The sequence below is a fragment of the Capronia epimyces genome (genome assembly GCF_000585565.1).
Source record: "Capronia epimyces CBS 606.96 chromosome Unknown aczIQ-supercont1.1, whole genome shotgun sequence".
NCBI lineage: Eukaryota > Fungi > Ascomycota > Eurotiomycetes > Chaetothyriales > Herpotrichiellaceae > Capronia > Capronia epimyces.
In genome coordinates, this window is record NW_006912904.1 from 2,979,287 (window position 1) to 2,995,442 (window position 16,156).

The 16,156-nt window shown below is 53.8% G+C and overlaps 9 protein-coding genes across 9 annotated transcripts; 3 read left to right on the forward strand and 6 right to left on the reverse strand.

The window, feature by feature from the left end:
* Positions 1-354: 354 nt before the first annotated feature.
* Positions 355-1,931, forward strand: A1O3_01091 (uncharacterized protein; the record flags this gene model as incomplete). Its single annotated transcript, XM_007731239.1, has 2 exons — positions 355-724; positions 784-1,931. 2 exons carry the CDS (start codon positions 355-357, stop codon positions 1,929-1,931), a joined length of 1,518 nt encoding a protein of 505 aa, XP_007729429.1.
* Positions 1,932-2,639: 708 nt separating this feature from the next.
* Positions 2,640-3,583, reverse strand: A1O3_01092 (uncharacterized protein; the record flags this gene model as incomplete). Its single annotated transcript, XM_007731240.1, has 2 exons — positions 2,640-3,508; positions 3,559-3,583. 2 exons carry the CDS (start codon positions 3,581-3,583, stop codon positions 2,640-2,642), a joined length of 894 nt encoding a protein of 297 aa, XP_007729430.1.
* Positions 3,584-3,977: 394 nt separating this feature from the next.
* Positions 3,978-4,184, forward strand: A1O3_01093 (uncharacterized protein; the record flags this gene model as incomplete). The annotated part of the gene is made up of 1 exon (XM_007731241.1): positions 3,978-4,184. The coding sequence occupies one exon, from the start codon at positions 3,978-3,980 to the stop codon at positions 4,182-4,184; it is 207 nt and encodes a 68-aa protein (XP_007729431.1).
* A 211-nt stretch (positions 4,185-4,395) lies between these two features.
* A1O3_01094 (alcohol dehydrogenase) lies at positions 4,396-5,530 on the reverse strand (the record flags this gene model as incomplete). Its single annotated transcript, XM_007731242.1, has 2 exons — positions 4,396-4,932; positions 5,012-5,530. 2 exons carry the CDS (start codon positions 5,528-5,530, stop codon positions 4,396-4,398), a joined length of 1,056 nt encoding a protein of 351 aa, XP_007729432.1.
* A 1,678-nt stretch (positions 5,531-7,208) lies between these two features.
* A1O3_01095 (elongation factor 1-alpha) lies at positions 7,209-8,939 on the reverse strand (the record flags this gene model as incomplete). Its single annotated transcript, XM_007731243.1, has 5 exons — positions 7,209-7,268; positions 7,323-8,513; positions 8,656-8,714; positions 8,768-8,835; positions 8,935-8,939. The coding sequence occupies 5 exons, from the start codon at positions 8,937-8,939 to the stop codon at positions 7,209-7,211; spliced, it is 1,383 nt and encodes a 460-aa protein (XP_007729433.1).
* A 1,165-nt stretch (positions 8,940-10,104) lies between these two features.
* On the reverse strand, positions 10,105-10,475 carry A1O3_01096 (DNA-directed RNA polymerase III subunit RPC10; the record flags this gene model as incomplete). Its single annotated transcript, XM_007731244.1, has 2 exons — positions 10,105-10,220; positions 10,292-10,475. Coding segments are annotated over 2 exons (300 nt in total), but the record flags the coding sequence as incomplete, so codon positions are not given.
* An 823-nt stretch (positions 10,476-11,298) lies between these two features.
* On the forward strand, positions 11,299-11,938 carry A1O3_01097 (uncharacterized protein; the record flags this gene model as incomplete). The annotated part of the gene is made up of 3 exons (XM_007731245.1): positions 11,299-11,313; positions 11,361-11,538; positions 11,592-11,938. 3 exons carry the CDS (start codon positions 11,299-11,301, stop codon positions 11,936-11,938), a joined length of 540 nt encoding a protein of 179 aa, XP_007729435.1.
* Positions 11,939-12,361: 423 nt separating this feature from the next.
* On the reverse strand, positions 12,362-14,193 carry A1O3_01098 (uncharacterized protein; the record flags this gene model as incomplete). Its single annotated transcript, XM_007731246.1, has 2 exons — positions 12,362-12,920; positions 13,007-14,193. The coding sequence occupies 2 exons, from the start codon at positions 14,191-14,193 to the stop codon at positions 12,362-12,364; spliced, it is 1,746 nt and encodes a 581-aa protein (XP_007729436.1).
* Positions 14,194-14,966: 773 nt separating this feature from the next.
* A1O3_01099 (uncharacterized protein) lies at positions 14,967-15,871 on the reverse strand (the record flags this gene model as incomplete). Its single annotated transcript, XM_007731247.1, has 2 exons — positions 14,967-14,996; positions 15,068-15,871. 2 exons carry the CDS (start codon positions 15,869-15,871, stop codon positions 14,967-14,969), a joined length of 834 nt encoding a protein of 277 aa, XP_007729437.1.
* Between the last annotated feature and the right edge of the window lie 285 nt (positions 15,872-16,156).

Here is a 16,156-nt window from a genome sequence, read left to right on the forward strand (position 1 = left end):
CCAGATTTGCGAGATAAGTCGAAAAGGTCGACGGCGACGGAAATGGACTGCTATCGAGGCTATTAAGACATAGCAAAGAATGGCAATATGATTGAATTGAATTGCAAGCCTGAGGCTGCGCTACGATGATAATGAAATGATAATGCGCCGTGGAGTCAAATGCTCCGCAACACCCACACTGCACCCACATCCACCCACCCACACCGGCAATCTGTGCAACCTGCAACCTGCAACCTGACAAACTTAGTTCCGCTGCATCCGCTGCATGACTCGTTTACTCTCAAATTGGTGGACACTGGGATTCATGCCTTGTCAGTGACCTACGCCGCGAGTCAGAGCCCAGGGCAGGGCACCATGCAAAATGATCCCTCCAACACGTCCTCACCCGCAGACAACCTCTCGCCCGCGTCGCCGACCCAGGCGAGCCGCAAGCGAAAGGCTCCCTCTGGCTCTCGCGGCGTCGCCAGCCTCACTCCCGACCAGCTCGCCAAAAAGCGCGCTAACGACCGCGAGGCTCAACGCGCCATTCGAGAGCGGACGAAGCAGCACATCGAGCACCTGGAGCGCAGAATCCAAGAGTTGACATCCCAACAACCCTACCAAGAGCTTCAGGCTGTGATTCGGCAGAAAGATGCCATCCAGGCCGAGAACGACGAGATCAGAAGGAGGCTGGCCTCCATCATGTCCATACTACAGCCTATTGTCGGTGCGCAAGGCTTGACAGGTATGCGCGTGTGAAGAAGTCAACGGGAGATCGGGGTGCGGTGGCTCATAATATCCTAGATCTCGCGACGGCGGCACAGCACAATGTCCAACCTGGAGCTGGACAGCAGAGTGCTGAATTCCGTCCCAGCAATATTCCTCCTTCTGATCCATATCTGAATGGGAGACAGCAATTCCCTGTCTCTCCCAACACATCTCAAGCGACCATGGAAGGGTCGACATATCCGCCGCCTTTCGGGGCTGATGATCAAGCTGACGGCAGAGTATGGTCGGCATCGAGAGAAGCGCTGGTCCACCAACGAGACAATCTCCAACGGGGACTGGAACTAAACGATTCTGGGGAACGTTTGTCATTCAATTTCCTTCTCGACAGCCTGGGCCAGCGAACTGGAAACAGCATTGCTTCTCAGGCGCAAAACATCTCTCCTGGCCGGCGTTCGGTGTACCCGTCGCTTTCTGAACAATCACCGCCACTGCCGCCATGGACAGCTCTTCCGAAAAACGTCCCACCTACTTGCCCGCTTGACGGCCTGCTCTCCAACTTCCTCCAGTCTCGTCGACGTGAGGCGAATGTGAACCAGGCCTCGAACGCCAACCCATTATTGAATCCTACCAGCTACCCGAGCGTCTCGTTGCTCCTCAACCCGGCAGGCGGCCACCAGCTCGACCCGCTGTCGCAGCTGATGACGGACATCATCAGCAAATTCCCCAACATCTCAGGGCTGCCCGAGCAGGCCGGCGTGCTGTTCATCATGTTCCTCCACCTGCGATGGCAGATCAACCCCACGCAGGAGAACTACGAACGACTGCCCGACTGGATCCGTCCGACCCCGACGCAACTTTTCACACCCCACCCGGTCTGGATAGACCACCTCCCCTGGCCCCGGATGCGCGACCTGCTCTGCGCCAGTTACCACGACTACCCGTTTGAGAACTGGTTCATCCCCTTCACGAGCGGCCTGAGCGTCAACTGGCCCTACGACCCTGCCGATTGCCTACTCGTGACATCCGATCGGGACAGGGTCGACCCCATCATCAACCCTGTCTTCGAGCGCCATGTCCGCCGTCTGGAGAACTGGTCGCTCGGCCGGTCGTTCGCCGAGACATTCCCCTCTCTCGCAGATAGCGCACTCATCAAACGTAAAGGCCTTTCTTCTGTTTCCCCGGCCCAAGAGAATCCGGCCAGTTTGTCTTCCGCTGTTTCTTGAAGACCCGACTTGCAGGAAATGCTTTCCATCAGGCATCGCTCTCCAAGAGGCAATGTATGCTGCTGGGACTTCAAGAAGCGGAGCCTGTTTACTTTTATCATGTACCGGCTTTGGCTGTCGCAGTACCATCGTCTAACGGGCACCATTAATGAATGTCGGAGTTTTCATGTTCCTCTAACCGGTGGTCACGGGCAAATTCTGATTATGGGCGTTGACCAGAATAGCGCAAACGAAGGCTTGGTTGCTATCTGGACTAGTACTCAAGACTTCGCTGTTCAGGCCTGTTACATGCATGAATGACCGAGTAATGGAGTTGAAATGGATTAGGTAGTCGAATTGCTCATATGTATTTTTGTCGCAGTCCTCTGCCATCTGTTTCTTCGATTCCAGACTAAATCTAAGCGTGTGCCCTAGAACGTCCAGAGGGAATCCAACCCAGCATGCACTTGCAACACTTTCAACGTCTCGTCGTTACGCTCTAATCCCGTCCGTGCACTCTTCGTGTTGTTAGATTGGGTAGAAATGATTTTCTTCCCGGTGGGAGGCATTGACACCGTTCAGGAAGTGTTTTCGCCCAAGAGACCCGACTGAGTTCGTGCCGTCGTGCCATTTTCTAGAGAAGCGTCAGAGCTACGAGGCAAGCCTCACCTTCTCTAATCCCAGTCGCTCATCGTTCGAATGCTATTCATCCTGCAGCTGCTGTCCCGATCAGGCGGCAGCTTTTGCGCTGTACTTTGCAGCGGCAGTGTCAAATGCCTGACTCTTCTCCGCGAGATCCTTCAAGAGCGTATGATCACGGTCCTTCTCTTGTAATTGCTGGAGGAGCTCTTGTACCGCTTCTGGTTTCTTGCCAACCAGACTCGCCAGAACGACGCTGTTGGCAATTGCCTGGATGTTCACATTTTCCAACGCCACGGCCTGCTGCAACGCCGCCTCAGCCTCTTCACTGCGACCCAGATGCAACTCAGCAACCGCCTGCCCCACTAACGCAGTAGGTGAGGTGGTTCCAGGTGTGCTGGCCAGCTCTTCGTACACGTAAAATGCGGATTGGTATTTGTCACTGCCGCCTTCGCGAATGTTCGTCCACGCCTCGGCCAGGTTGATCAGAAGACTGTCCTGAGCCCAGCGTTTGGCAGCAGCCACTTCCTTGACAGCGAGGTCCGTTCGGTTCTGTATCAGGTGGATCTGCACGAGCAGTGCCACAGCCTCAAGGCTCCCTTGATGTTTGTTCAACAGTTCAATGGCTTTGGCGTATTCACCTGCTGCTGCGAGGACAGTGCCCGCGCAAATCTGAACAACCGCATCTTCTGGGTCGGACTCGGCAAGAGACGCAGCAGTCTCGACGGCAGAAGAGTCTCCGGAGTTCTGTTGCGCCAGCGCTACTATGGAACGAGAGGCTGCGTCTTTGGAAGACTTCAGCGAGGAAAGTACTGCGGTTGCTTGGCCCAGGGCGATCTGTGCGCGGTACTTCAAGGTCTGTGCTGTCTTTTTGTTGTCCGAGGAGAGGGCAGATGTGTCATAGTCGAGGACGCTTTGGTAGGCATGAGTGTAGAAGGCGGTGGTTATAGTGAGAAGTTCTAGAAGACGGTTAACGGATGAACGAGGTCCCTAGGGGGAGGTAACATACCACCCTCGCCGGAGAAGGGGTCCATGGTCGCTCCGGTAATGCTTCGCTACTACTATAGACCGGAGCAGGGGATGGTCCTAACGACAAGATCAAGATGAGAGATACGGTTCGCTGCGTAACGATGTCGAGGCTCGTGACAGGAGTCCGGTGTACGCGGTGTCGACAACTGTGTCAAGTTATATTGGGGGAAGGAAGGTGCGGCGAGGTGGTTTCTCCGCGCACGGATACTCAGGAGATCGGACGGTCCTCGCTACCGCAGCCTTATCTCGACCACAACTCGTGGTCTGAACCAACATGTCCTCCTGAATCTGAGATTGTCGCCGGCAACAGACTGACCTAGCTCTTGGTCCTTGCAATTTTTATCGAATCTCCGACAGAGTCCTGCGAGATCCTCCAAACCTACACCTCACTTGATAATCATGCCTCGTGGGGCGCGCTTCAGTTTTGCGTACAACAGCATTATCCTTGAACACCATGCCATCCAAACCCGCCATGCTCTAAGCCGCCTAAAGGCCAATTATCATCTCTTCCTCTTAAATCAACCAAAAGTACCCCGGTTCAGGATGCAGGATCTTGGGCTCAAGAGACAATGGCGGGCGCCTAAGATGAAGAACATGGAGAATTGATGGCTACCTCATGTGACTGCTGGCACTTCGGGGTTTCACGAGAGCAAGGGTACACGAAGGACAGACACTTTTTGGGGAATGTACTGCTAAGGACACGCATCATCAAACCCGCGGCCCCAAGGGCCAACTCGGCTTTGATAGCATGTATAGTATGCAAATCTCGGCTCGCTTCCACTTCCAACCCCACAAGACTCCTTCTTCCTGCCCAGAGCTACTCCCCCGGATGAGTTTTGGACCACTCCTCCAAGGGGACAGTATCCACGAGAAGACCTTTGGTTCCATTTGGAGGGTAGCGCGATCCAATCACTTGGGTTGCCTTGATGGCCTTGCGGATCTTTTCGAGGTCCTCTTTCGTGATCTTGACCTTGAGAGCGTCCAAGTTTTCATCAAAGTTCTTGATTTTTGTCGTCCCCGGAATGGGGATGATATCATCACCCTGAGCGATCAAAAATGCAAGCACGAGTTGACCTGCTGTGCAGCCTTTCTCATGAGCCAAGGTCTTCAAATCCTCGACCAATTTCAGATTCTTGGGGAAGTTTTCTGGGCTGAACCGGGGCATAAACTTGCGGAAATCGCCTTCTTCAAAATCCGCTGGACTCTGGACGCTCCCGGTCAAGAAGCCTCTGCCCAAGGGGGAATAGGCGACTGTTGCAACCCCAAGCTCTCGACAGGCCTCGAGAAGACCAAATTCCTCAATCTCCAACGAGAAGGGGCTGTATTCCATCTGCACAGCATCGATATGTGCCACCTGTTTCCAAATCAGCAACTTGACATATTGACGTAGGATCGCAGAAGCAGGATTTGGAGCTGGAGCTGAGGGTACGCACCTTGCATGCCCTGCGGAGAGTGTCGGCACTACACTCGCTAAGACCCAGGTACTTGATTTTGCCTGCGTCCTGCAACTCCTTCATGACTTTCACTGTGACCTCGATGGGTTGGTCGGCTTGGATTCGATGGCAATAGTACAAATCGATCTGGTCGATGCCCAACCTCTTCAGGGATTTGTCGACAGCCTTCCGGATGTAGTCCGGTTCATTGTGAATTTGTCGCTCTCCGGTTTTAGGATCGACATAGTTCGCGAACTTGGTAGCCAGGAAGATGTTCTCTCTAGCGCCAGGATTTCTCTTGAACCAGCGGCCTAGTAAATCCTCGCTATCCCCGTAAATGTCGGCAGTGTCCCAGAAGAGATCGCCCGACTTGTATACATGATCGAGCACTGCGTATCGTTCCTCGTCCGGCTTGGGAGTGCCGTAAAAGGCGCTCAGGCCCATGGTGCCGTAGCCCAGGGCAGTGACCTGTGGGCCATTTTTGCCGAGCTTGCGGGTGGGAAGCTTAGGGAGTGCCATGTCAAAGACGGCGACTGATAGGAAGCTAGACTTTCCTGGGGGGTATTGAAATGAGGTAGGGCTATAGACAAGGATCAGGAATGGGATTGGGGCATGGAGAGTCTGGGTATGCTGCTTGTGGTCAAGCAAGGTATTATATACCCATTGACGAGGGGTTGAACCGTGCCGGTGCACTCCGTCTGTCTCGGACTTAAGATTCTCCTTGTTTTGTCCGGCCCAGTGATGTCACGACAGGTTAACCGACCACCACTGCTGCGACTCGAACTCTCCCACCATCTGCCGTGCGGCCGCAGACGCCGCATAAGTGTCCAGCACAGGGGCAATTGCTGCCTCCGGCCTGTGACATTGTTGACAATTTACAGCAGCCGCTCCCCTGACCTCGAAAATTTACGGACTACCTGTTTAAATCCATCCCACTCGATTCCCCACAAGACGGGACCGCATCTTGTTTGGCACTCCTGGGACTTATCTGGGTCGGTCTATGGCTACCCTATACGGCGCCAGTTCTATATAGCCTACGACGTTTTGATCGCGATAGATATACTCCGTACACCAGGGGCGGTCAGTGCAGGATACTTATAGGAGTTCTGGACAGATGCTTAGTGGCCTGCAACGTCAAGCTGAACAACCGGACCTGCTCTGTATGGTAGCGAGTGGTGATGATCTGACTGCTGGGGCAAGGCTGTATTCTTCAAGGATGACTGTCCCCCGTTTTTGAGATTACAAGAAGGCAAAGTCTTAGCCAATGCCTTCAACATGCAACAGCCCGTCGAGCGACTGCTGCTGCTCAGGAAAGGGGTGGAATCTCATATACTTTGGGCTCTTGAGCATCTTCCTGGCTATCAAAGATGCCTGTGCAAGCTCACCCTCCTCAGTGAGATACTGGAGACGGTCTGGGAGGGTTGTTGCGAGTCTGCTTGAAAAGCATGGGCTAAGGCTGGGTGCCAAAATACATGGCGGATTATACGGCGGTCCTTCTATTAAGTACCTAGGTAGATAGTTGCTGTCTCTAGACATGGAATTTCAATACTAGAAATAGGAGAATTTCTCTAGGGAGGCCGTAGAGTTTATCAAGTATCTTAGAAAGATAATTATCTGGTAGAGCTGGAGGGTTCTCTAATCCTGTCGAAGTCGTAGTAAGATAGACCGTCTTTAATTCTGGCACCCACCCTAAGGCCTGCTACCCCCAATCCCCTTTACCCAAGCATAACGCCTTAAGCCTGTGCGCGCATCCTTGAGCGTAGGGGGCATCCGCATGGATCCTGTGTTGGATGAGTACCTAGGGACATGTGTGGCTCTACTTTCCGACCATATGTGGGCAAAAGAGTGACCATGTAGAGATCGGCATTCATGTCGTTATCATTGTTTGCGAGCTATTTGCGTAGCTCATAAGGACATGAAATCTATCTATCTGAACTTGGCTTAGCGCAGCCTTTTCATGTGACCATGCCTTTATCAGCACCCATGCTCAGTCGAGAGAAGCAAGTACAAGAGGCATGGCAACAAAGACCACTAAAGAAATCGTTGATTGCAAGAACGCATGTACCACGGAGCTCCTATCAGATGGAGATGATCCACAATCCCTTTTGAAAGAACCATGAAACCCTACTTCTGAGGGAATCCATGACCCGCCACGAAACAGTCAACAGATGACTATTTCATCGTTCCTTACAGTCATCTATTTCTTTGCGCCGGCCTTCTGGGCAGCCTTTGTGACTTTACCAGTAGCCTTATCAGCCTAGAGAGGTTGTTAGCATCTGAACAGATGTTGGAAGTTGTGGGAGAAACATACCTTGACGACGGACTTGATGACACCGACAGCGACGGTCTGACGCATGTCACGGACGGCGAAACGACCCAGGGGTGGGTAGTCGGTGAAGGCCTCAACACACATGGGCTTGCTGGGGACCATCTTCACGATGGCAGCGTCGCCGGACTTGATGAACTTGGGGTTGTTCTCGATGGACTTGCCGGTACGACGATCGATCTTCTCGAGGATCTCAGAGAACTTGCAGGCAATGTGGGCAGTGTGGCAATCCAAGACTGGAGCATAGCCGGCACCGATCTGACCGGGGTGGTTGAGGACGATGACTTGAGCGTTGAAGGACTCGGCACCCTTGGGGGGGTCGTTCTTGGAGTCACCGGCAACGTTGCCACGACGAACCTCCTTGACGGAGACGTTCTTGACATTGAAGCCGACGTTGTCACCTGGAACACCCTCGGCGAGCTGCTCGTGGTGCATTTCGACGGACTTGACTTCGGTGGTGACGTTGGCAGGGGCGAAGGTGACGACCATACCGGCCTTGATGACACCGGTCTCAACACGACCGACGGGCACTGTCCCAATACCAGAGATCTTGTAGACATCCTGGAGAGGGAGACGGAGGGGCTTGTCGGTGGGACGAGCTGGAGGGTCGATGGCGTCAATGGCCTCGAGGAGAGTCTTGCCGGTGGCCTTGCCGGCCTTGGACTCCTTCTCCCAGCCCTTGTACCATGGGGCGTTGGTGGAGACGTCGATCATGTTGTCACCGTTGAAGCCAGAGATTGGCACGAAGGGAACGGTCTTGGGGTTGTAGCCGACCTTCTTGATGAAGTTGGAAGTTTCCTTGATGATTTCATTGAAACGATCCTCAGACCATTTGGTGGTGTCCATCTTGTTGATGGCGACGATGAGCTGCTTGACACCGAGGGTGTAGGCAAGCAGGGCGTGCTCACGGGTCTGACCATCCTTGGAGATACCGGCTTCGAATTCACCAGTACCGGCAGCAATGATGAGAATGGCGCAGTCGGCCTGGGAAGTACCAGTGATCATGTTCTTGATGAAGTCACGGTGACCAGGGGCGTCGATGACGGTGACATAGTACTTGGGGGTCTCGAACTTCCAGAGAGCGATATCGATGGTGATACCACGCTCACGCTCGGCCTTCAGTTTGTCCAGAACCCAGGCATACTTGAAGGAGCCCTTGCCCAACTCAGCGGCTTCCTGTGGTGTTGGTCAGCATACCGCCCTTCTGCGTCTAAGGTTGCGTCACGTGAGCGCTGTACCCCTCCCCCACCAAAGAAATTTTGCCAGGAGAGGCGATAAGGCCACGGTGACTGTAAGGAAGGGAATGAAGTCCACGTACCTTCTCGAACTTCTCGATGGTTCGTCGGTCGATACCACCGCACTTGTAGATCAAGTGGCCTGCACATTTGTGAGTGTGTTGTTGCGGCATGTCTTGTTCAGCTTCCTCTTACCAGTAGTGGTCGACTTGCCAGAGTCGACGTGGCCGATGACGACGACGTTGATATGAGTCTTTTCCTTACTGCAGGAGAAGATAACATGTCAGCGATGCTCATTGATATCAATTTTGGGTTTTTGAAGCCAGCGATTGTGTCGAGCGCAGGCGGAAGGATTTGCTTACCCCATGGTGACGATTTGGTTGATTTATTGAGGTGAAGTCTTGTAGTTCTGTGGCAGATACTAGAAGAATCCAGATGAATGCTCAGATACCACGGCTTGCGTAGAGGTGCTGAGATTCGATTAGTGGTGATGGAAAAAGTGTAGGGGAGGGATGAAGAACTCACTGAGCGACGAGGGAGAGAGAATCGCAGGTGGTGGAGTGTGCGGAAGATTTTGTAGGCTGCGACGGCCGACAGGGCTTGGCGTTTTTATGACTTGGTGACTTTGCCTTGCGGCCCAAGCCCCACCACAGTGCCCGCTTGTTGCTGGCCAACTCCGTCACCCGGTCGGGCTTCAGCTACCATTGGAGGGGCAGTATCAGAAGCTCAGGCCAGAACTGCTGATAGATTCGCCCCCGAGCAACCACATCCAATTGGGAATTTGGGAATTTTGGGGCGCGCTCAAAAATTTGTTCTCAAGGCTGTCGTAGTTGTGGCGACCATACTGTGCATCCGACTTTATCCACAGGAACGAGTTACATTATATTTTCCAGATGTGCTTTGCCCCAGGGCCTGCTACGGAGATCTATCGCCGTAGTAGAGTAGACATGATTGATACCATGTCTATCTCTGGTCACCTATTCAGCATTTGGTCGAATCTACTCTGAAGGCTCTTCCTTCCTCCCCGTATGAACATGTGCATCTCGGACCATGAATCACCCGATCCATGAGACTGGCATGTATAGTATTAGGCCATCTCCTTCAGACGACACCTGGCAGTTACTTAGTACTGCTGCTGGTGTTTGAGTCATTCGAAGGCAAAATGCGCCTGTTTTTGGTGGCGGTTTTCAACAGCCTTTCTGCCTGATTTCTCTTTCTCTGACTCAACTAGTCCTCCACCCTAATTCCAGGTTTCTTTCGGAGTCATTCTGGAGGTGGAGATGGAAGGAGACAGTGCGACTTCCGGCGGCAGATGTGGAAGCTACCACATAGCGGCGACTGGAGGTAGGCATGTGTGTGCGATACGGCGTTTCATGCGCTGTTTCGGTCGACATATGTAATGCAAACTGTAGACGACCGAACAGAGTGGGGGAAGATGTCTATCCTTGTAGTAGGATAACGTGCGCGACGGGCCTAGTATTCTCTCCATTGTTTCTTGCATTTGACACACTGTAGGGTGTTAGATGTAGAATGGTTGCGCAGGATAATGGACATACCCTGTAGAAAGAAGTTGGCGGCTCGTCTGCGCTTCTGGTCTGAAGCTGATAGAAAGATGCCAGCTTAGAATCGCACTCTTCTTTCGGACAGCCTCCAGGAACTGGTAACAACCGTTAGCTGTTGGCCCGCTGTGGTTTTCCTCCGTTGCCGCTGAGACTGTACCTTCGACGGTTGGCAGATCGGATTGCTCCTCGCCCATAATATCATCCAGTTGTTTCTTTTTCATATAGGTGCGTTCGTAGTATTGTTGGTCAAGGACGAACTGATAGGGACATGTTCGGCAGGTGAAGGCATTGAGACCTTGAGGGTGTTGACGAGTCCCAGGTGCCCGAGCGATCGTGAGAGAGTTGGAGCAATAAGGGCAGACTGTACAAGACTGTTAGTGCGCCCTTTACAGACTTCCTTGGTTACTCACATGTTGGAGCCATCGTGAAGAGCACACCAAGTACCTTTAACACGGCGCCCCTCGTCCGAAATCTCGAGGTTGTGACGCTGGAATGTTCAACGGCGCATCCAGTAAAACTGCCAGTGGCAGAGCAGAGTTCAAGGCTTGATGAGTGCCAGCCAAATGGCTCACCGTATAAGGAAGGGTACGTCACTCTACCGTGGAGCACAAGGAAGCTTGCGAAACTAGGTAGGCTGCGTTTCCCGTAACGCTACGGAGCAGATACATTGGCGTAGCTAGTATTACATACAGTGATGCCAAGCGAGCTGAGCTGCCTGCTTGAGGCACCATTTACCAGTTGAGTATTCTCTTCTTGGACTGGATGTCTAAAGCTGAATGTACGGCGACGTAGCCCCGCGGTCAAGGCGCAGGCAAGGCTGAGGATCATGGCATGCCAGTGGTGGTCCACTGCGGGAAGGCGGCCTTGGCGAGTTTAGAGAGATCAAGGCGCAGCGCAGCGAGGGGGTTCGCGTTGACACGACGCAGACATTCATTGACCGTACCTGAAGGCTTTGGCTTTGGCTAGAACATTGGCTCCAGGATTTTTTAGTTGTTAGGGTATTCTGTTCACTCCCAGCCTGAAGCCGAATCGCTATCTCCTCCACCACTGGTTTCAGATCTGTCCTCGTTGAACGTCACCTTCACCAATAAGCCACTACGCCTCGAGGTCTTGACAAGCTTGTTTGATTGTACAGCCTAGATCAAATTCCCACACGCGGCCGGTATGGCTCAGGCCGATGTGAGTATCAGAAGCCCTTTCCTAGACCTATCCTGACAGATGTACAGGGTGCATCGCCGAAGGAGCAAATACTGGAAGCCTGCCGGAGGGACAATGTGGAGCTATTCCATGAAGTGTTGAACGAATTTCAAGCCAAGAGCAAGGAGGAGATAGCAGAATTCTTCAACACTGTCACGGACACGATGGGCAACCATCTGTTGCATGTATGCGCGAACTACGGAGCATGTAAGTGCTGTACTGGAAATGTCCCAGGACTCCTAGACTGACGGTCTACTCAGATGACGTTATGGATGAGCTACTGAATATCGAGTACCTCGAGTGCGATCCTTTGACAAGGAGGGACAAGGAGACACCCATTCATTGTGCGGTCCTGTATGCCAACGAACGAGAAGTTGAACTAGGGGAAGCTATGGCGAAGATGTTGATCGAGGCTGGAGGCGATCCCAGAGTGAAAGACCGACACGGCAGGAAACCTGCAGAGATATGTACTCCCCGGACTGAGGAGCTCCGCAGCATTCTGATCAAGGAAGAATATGCCCTCAACGAAGGGCTCAAGCATACCAATACACAGTCGGAGGAGGACGAAGACGAAGCTGACGCCGGATCAGCGTCTGATTCGAATTAATCCTACCACCTACGAGTCTGATGACTCCGGAGTCAATTCGGGCCCCTCTCAGCATTACCCGGCGACTCTCTGCCAATGCTATACCTGCCGTCGGCGGCCGCGTAGCTCCCTGGCCTCTTTGACATGGCCATGCCAAATGCTGCGGGCTCACCACAATCCTAGTGAATGCTCATTTCGACAAGCTCCACGGAGGATAGGGATGGGCAATACTGATAGGTGCTGTGCCATATCACTTTTAAGGCACACCACTCCAGATGTCAGCTTACAGATACACCATGGAAGGCGTGCAATGACAGTCCCCCAGCTGATCTGCCTTGACCTGCGGCACGGGCTTTCATGCGCCTGGGGAACCCATAATCGTGGGGACATGACACCTCTTATACCTAGCATCAACGTAAATGACGATGCGTCCCTTGCCGTCAATTAAGCCTGCATCTTCTCCATCTCCTCCTTTTCTTTGGCCTTCACCGTTGCCCTCCAAGAGAAGGCTAGGCCTATGGCAAGCAGCACGCCCAAGCTGTCGAGTCCAATTCCCAGGTACCACGCTCCTCGAAAGCCGTGCAACTGGTCCGCCCCGCCGGAGTTGACCTGAACCTCCACCGTACCCGCCATGCCCAAGCCGATGGAAATGCTGTAATTAACGACGGTGTTGACCAGAGACGCCGCAAGGCCTTGGTGCTCCGGGGGCATGTGGTTCGACAGAACGATGACACTACTAGGGAAGCTCATGTCCATACCCCAGCAAATGATGATTGTCGCCACAAAGGCCTGAGCCCAATAGGTCTGATGGACGGGCATGGTTGCAACCAAGATTGTGCCAACCAAGAAGGCCAGCATACTAGCCACCATGATCAGGCCCGGTTGCACTGTAGCGATGAGGTGGCCGGTTGTGATGGCTGCAATAGCGCCCGAGATGGCGATTGGGGCGATCTGAGCAGACGACAGTAATACAGTCAGGCCGCGTTCAAGCTCGAGAAATTGCCTGACACGTAGGTAGATGTTAGCCAAGCAGAGAAAAAAAATACGACATGGAAGACACGTCTGGGAAAGGAAACTCCAATTCCCTACCAGAAATAAAAGGTCCAGATGCCGAAAGATGCCCAACCGGCGGACAGGCAGCCGAAGACCAACCTGGTGTCTGTGGTGAAAGCCGACGTGGGAACCAGCGGGAACGCCGCCTTCGTTTTTTCATACCAGGAAAACACGGCTAGGAAGAGCACGCCGACGATCAGCAGGACATAGACATAGACGTTGTCCCAGCCTGCAGCTGGACCTTGGTTCCAGGCGAAATTGAAGAGAATCAGGCCGACGACGCCGAGGAAGGTGCCCACGGCGTCCGAGTCCTGCCAGCCAGGCTTGCCACCGGCCACCGGCATGCGAGGCACGACGAAGATGGCCGTGACTCCGGCCAGAGCAGAGACCATGCCGAGGACCCAGTAGGCCCAGGGCCACCAGACGAGCTCGGCGAAGATGCCGGAGAAGACGGCTCCAAGAACGAAACCTCCAGGGGCGGTGGCGCCAAAGACACTCAGGATCATATTCTTCCGTGGGCCGGGCGGGTATGTGCGGCTCAAGATGGCAATGCCGTTGGGAAGCAGCAAGGCCGGCCCAATGCCTTGCATGGCCCGACAGAAGGCGAAGAAGACCAACGAGTGCGAGAAGGCACTGAACCCGGCGACCGCCGACCAGACGGCCATCCAGAAATACCCAAACACAAACAACTTCTTGTGGCCATATAGATCCCCCCAACGGCCCGCCGGTAGGATCCACGTACCCACGGTCAACGAGTATGCGGCAGGCAGCCAGGAAAGCTGGCCCGGGTTGGTGGTGTTGAATGTCTGGCCGATGATGTGGAGAGGTGCAATGGAATGGGCCAACGCTACCTGGGTGAGCAGCTGCGCGAGGCTGACGATAGCCACAAACAGGATTTCATGCAGGAGAGAGAATTCGGGCGGTTTGGTGGCCGTCGGCACTCGAGACACCGTTGGTGCCAGGCTCGGACCTCGCTGGAGGGAGGAGGCCGGCGCCGTCTCATGGCGTGCAAGATCTGTGCTTTGTCTTGTGATCTTGTTGTTTGGGACGGCCAGCCCGTCGGACCCGTCGCCGTTGTCATCGCCGTCGATGGTCGAGGTTGATGTAGGTCTCTGGGCAAGGGTGCCTGCGGACTCTGGATATTGCCCTGTCCTGCCGTGTGGTTCATGAAGCGCGATATCCGAGGAGCCCGGTAGCTCTTGTGATGCAGACTCTCCTCGCATTTCTGGCATTGGTGACCGATCGAACCCTCGACTCCAAAACACCTAGTCCAATGCCCACGACACACCTCCCCTCGTGGCGACAGAAGATGCCCTTTGTGCAACAACGCAAGATATCAAAGAGATAAGGGCCGAAGAAAAGGTGAATAGAGAGATATATTGGTTTCGATTTCCCTGGTGGTATGAAGTCTGTTCCTGCTCTTAGTACAGCCACGACGAGTAAGTGAGCATCCCCACCTATAAGGCTCTATTGCTCCAGGGGCTGGCTAAGGCCCACCTCGCATGATTAATCGCATATCACGCACCAACGGGGAGCATCAAGAGAAACAACATGGTGATGGGATAAGCCGACGTACAATCCTGACCGATGCGTCTCTACCGAGGAATCAAGGCCGCGTCGGCTCGCTCCCTCGGCTCTATCGGACGATGCAGAGTTTGATTTCGCCACAATATCACCACTCTCATCATTTGCACAGGCCACGGCGCCGCAAGGCTGGATGGAGCATGATTATCCAACCAGGATCCACAGCGCGTAGCCCACGCTCCAATGCGGATCATGTTCCGCGCTGCATTTTGGTTTCTTCATAAGCGCAAGCTGTTGGTTTGACTGGGTCAATAGTGAAAGTGAAAGAAACTGTAGATGATGTAGATGATGTGGCGATGTGGTATATTTATGTATGTAACACCCACCACCTGCAGGTCACTTTCGAATAGCAATAACAATATTGGCCTGTTTCAAGCCCGGTAACGCGCCGCAGCCACCCAAGTCACAAGTCCTACCAGCAAGTATAACCTCCGTCGACAATCTAGATATGATCATGGTCATGGGTCAACAAGCCAAAGCTATCATTGGGTTGAGAACAGGCTCGTCACTTACCACATCACTTCCATTCAAATAGCTGGACGCGTCCGAAGCCATCCAGACAATCGTGCCTCGTAACTCGTGTGGCTCTGCCATCCTCCCCATTGGAATATCCTTCTCCCACGCCCCGACCAGCCCTTTACCTTCATGCTCCAACAGGCCCTTGATCAGATCCGTCATCATGTATCCAGGACTGAGGCTGTTCACTCTGATGCCCCTTGGAGCCCACTCGGTAGCCAGACTCTTGGCCAGCATCTGCACAGCACCTTTCGAGGCGTTGTAAGCAGCCTGTTTCTGCGGCCGGACACAGATGGTGGCTGACATGCTAGCAATCAGGATGATGGACCCCTGGATGTTGTGCTTGAGCATGTGTCGGCCTGCCTCGCGTGCAAACAGCCACGTCCCATCCAGGTTCACATCTAGCATCTTCCGCCATCGCGCGTAGTCGTAATTCTCGGCCTCGACATTGTCGACAATCCCCGCCGCTGTCACAAGGACGTCGACCTTGCCAAAGTCCTTCACGATTCGAGCCCATGTTGACGTGACGTCGGATTCGATCGTGGCATTGCATTCGTATGCTCGCAGTTGCGGGGCAGGGTCGTTCGGATACGCCGACTGGACGTGCGAAGCTACCGAAGAGATAGAGGCTTCACAGTCCTGGAGAGACAGGTCGACACAAGCTCCCCGAGCGCCAGACAGAGCAAATGCAGTGAGGAACTCCTTACCCAGGCCTCTTGCAGAACCGGTCACGACACAGGTTTTATCTTCGAGAGAGAACTGTGGTAATGTCCGAAGCGTCCGCGTGTATGCCGGGCCCATGATCCTGTAGCCCGCCGGCAACACTCTAGATGGGCGTAGAAGGAGACGGAAAGTCATTCTGATGTGGTTGTGGTTGGGGCTGGAGGATTGCACTGTTCTCGATGTGTACCTACCTACTTGTCATCTTTCGTCATACCAAGCGCACTTTAAGAAGCCGGCTGAAGAAGCTTTTGTGTCACCCACGACTACATGCCATGCCGCGGGGAGAGCTCAGAGCTCGCTGATGTCTGGGACAAACACCTGTCGGGTCATTTTGTGCCGTGGGAGGCAATTGACAGGAGGGGG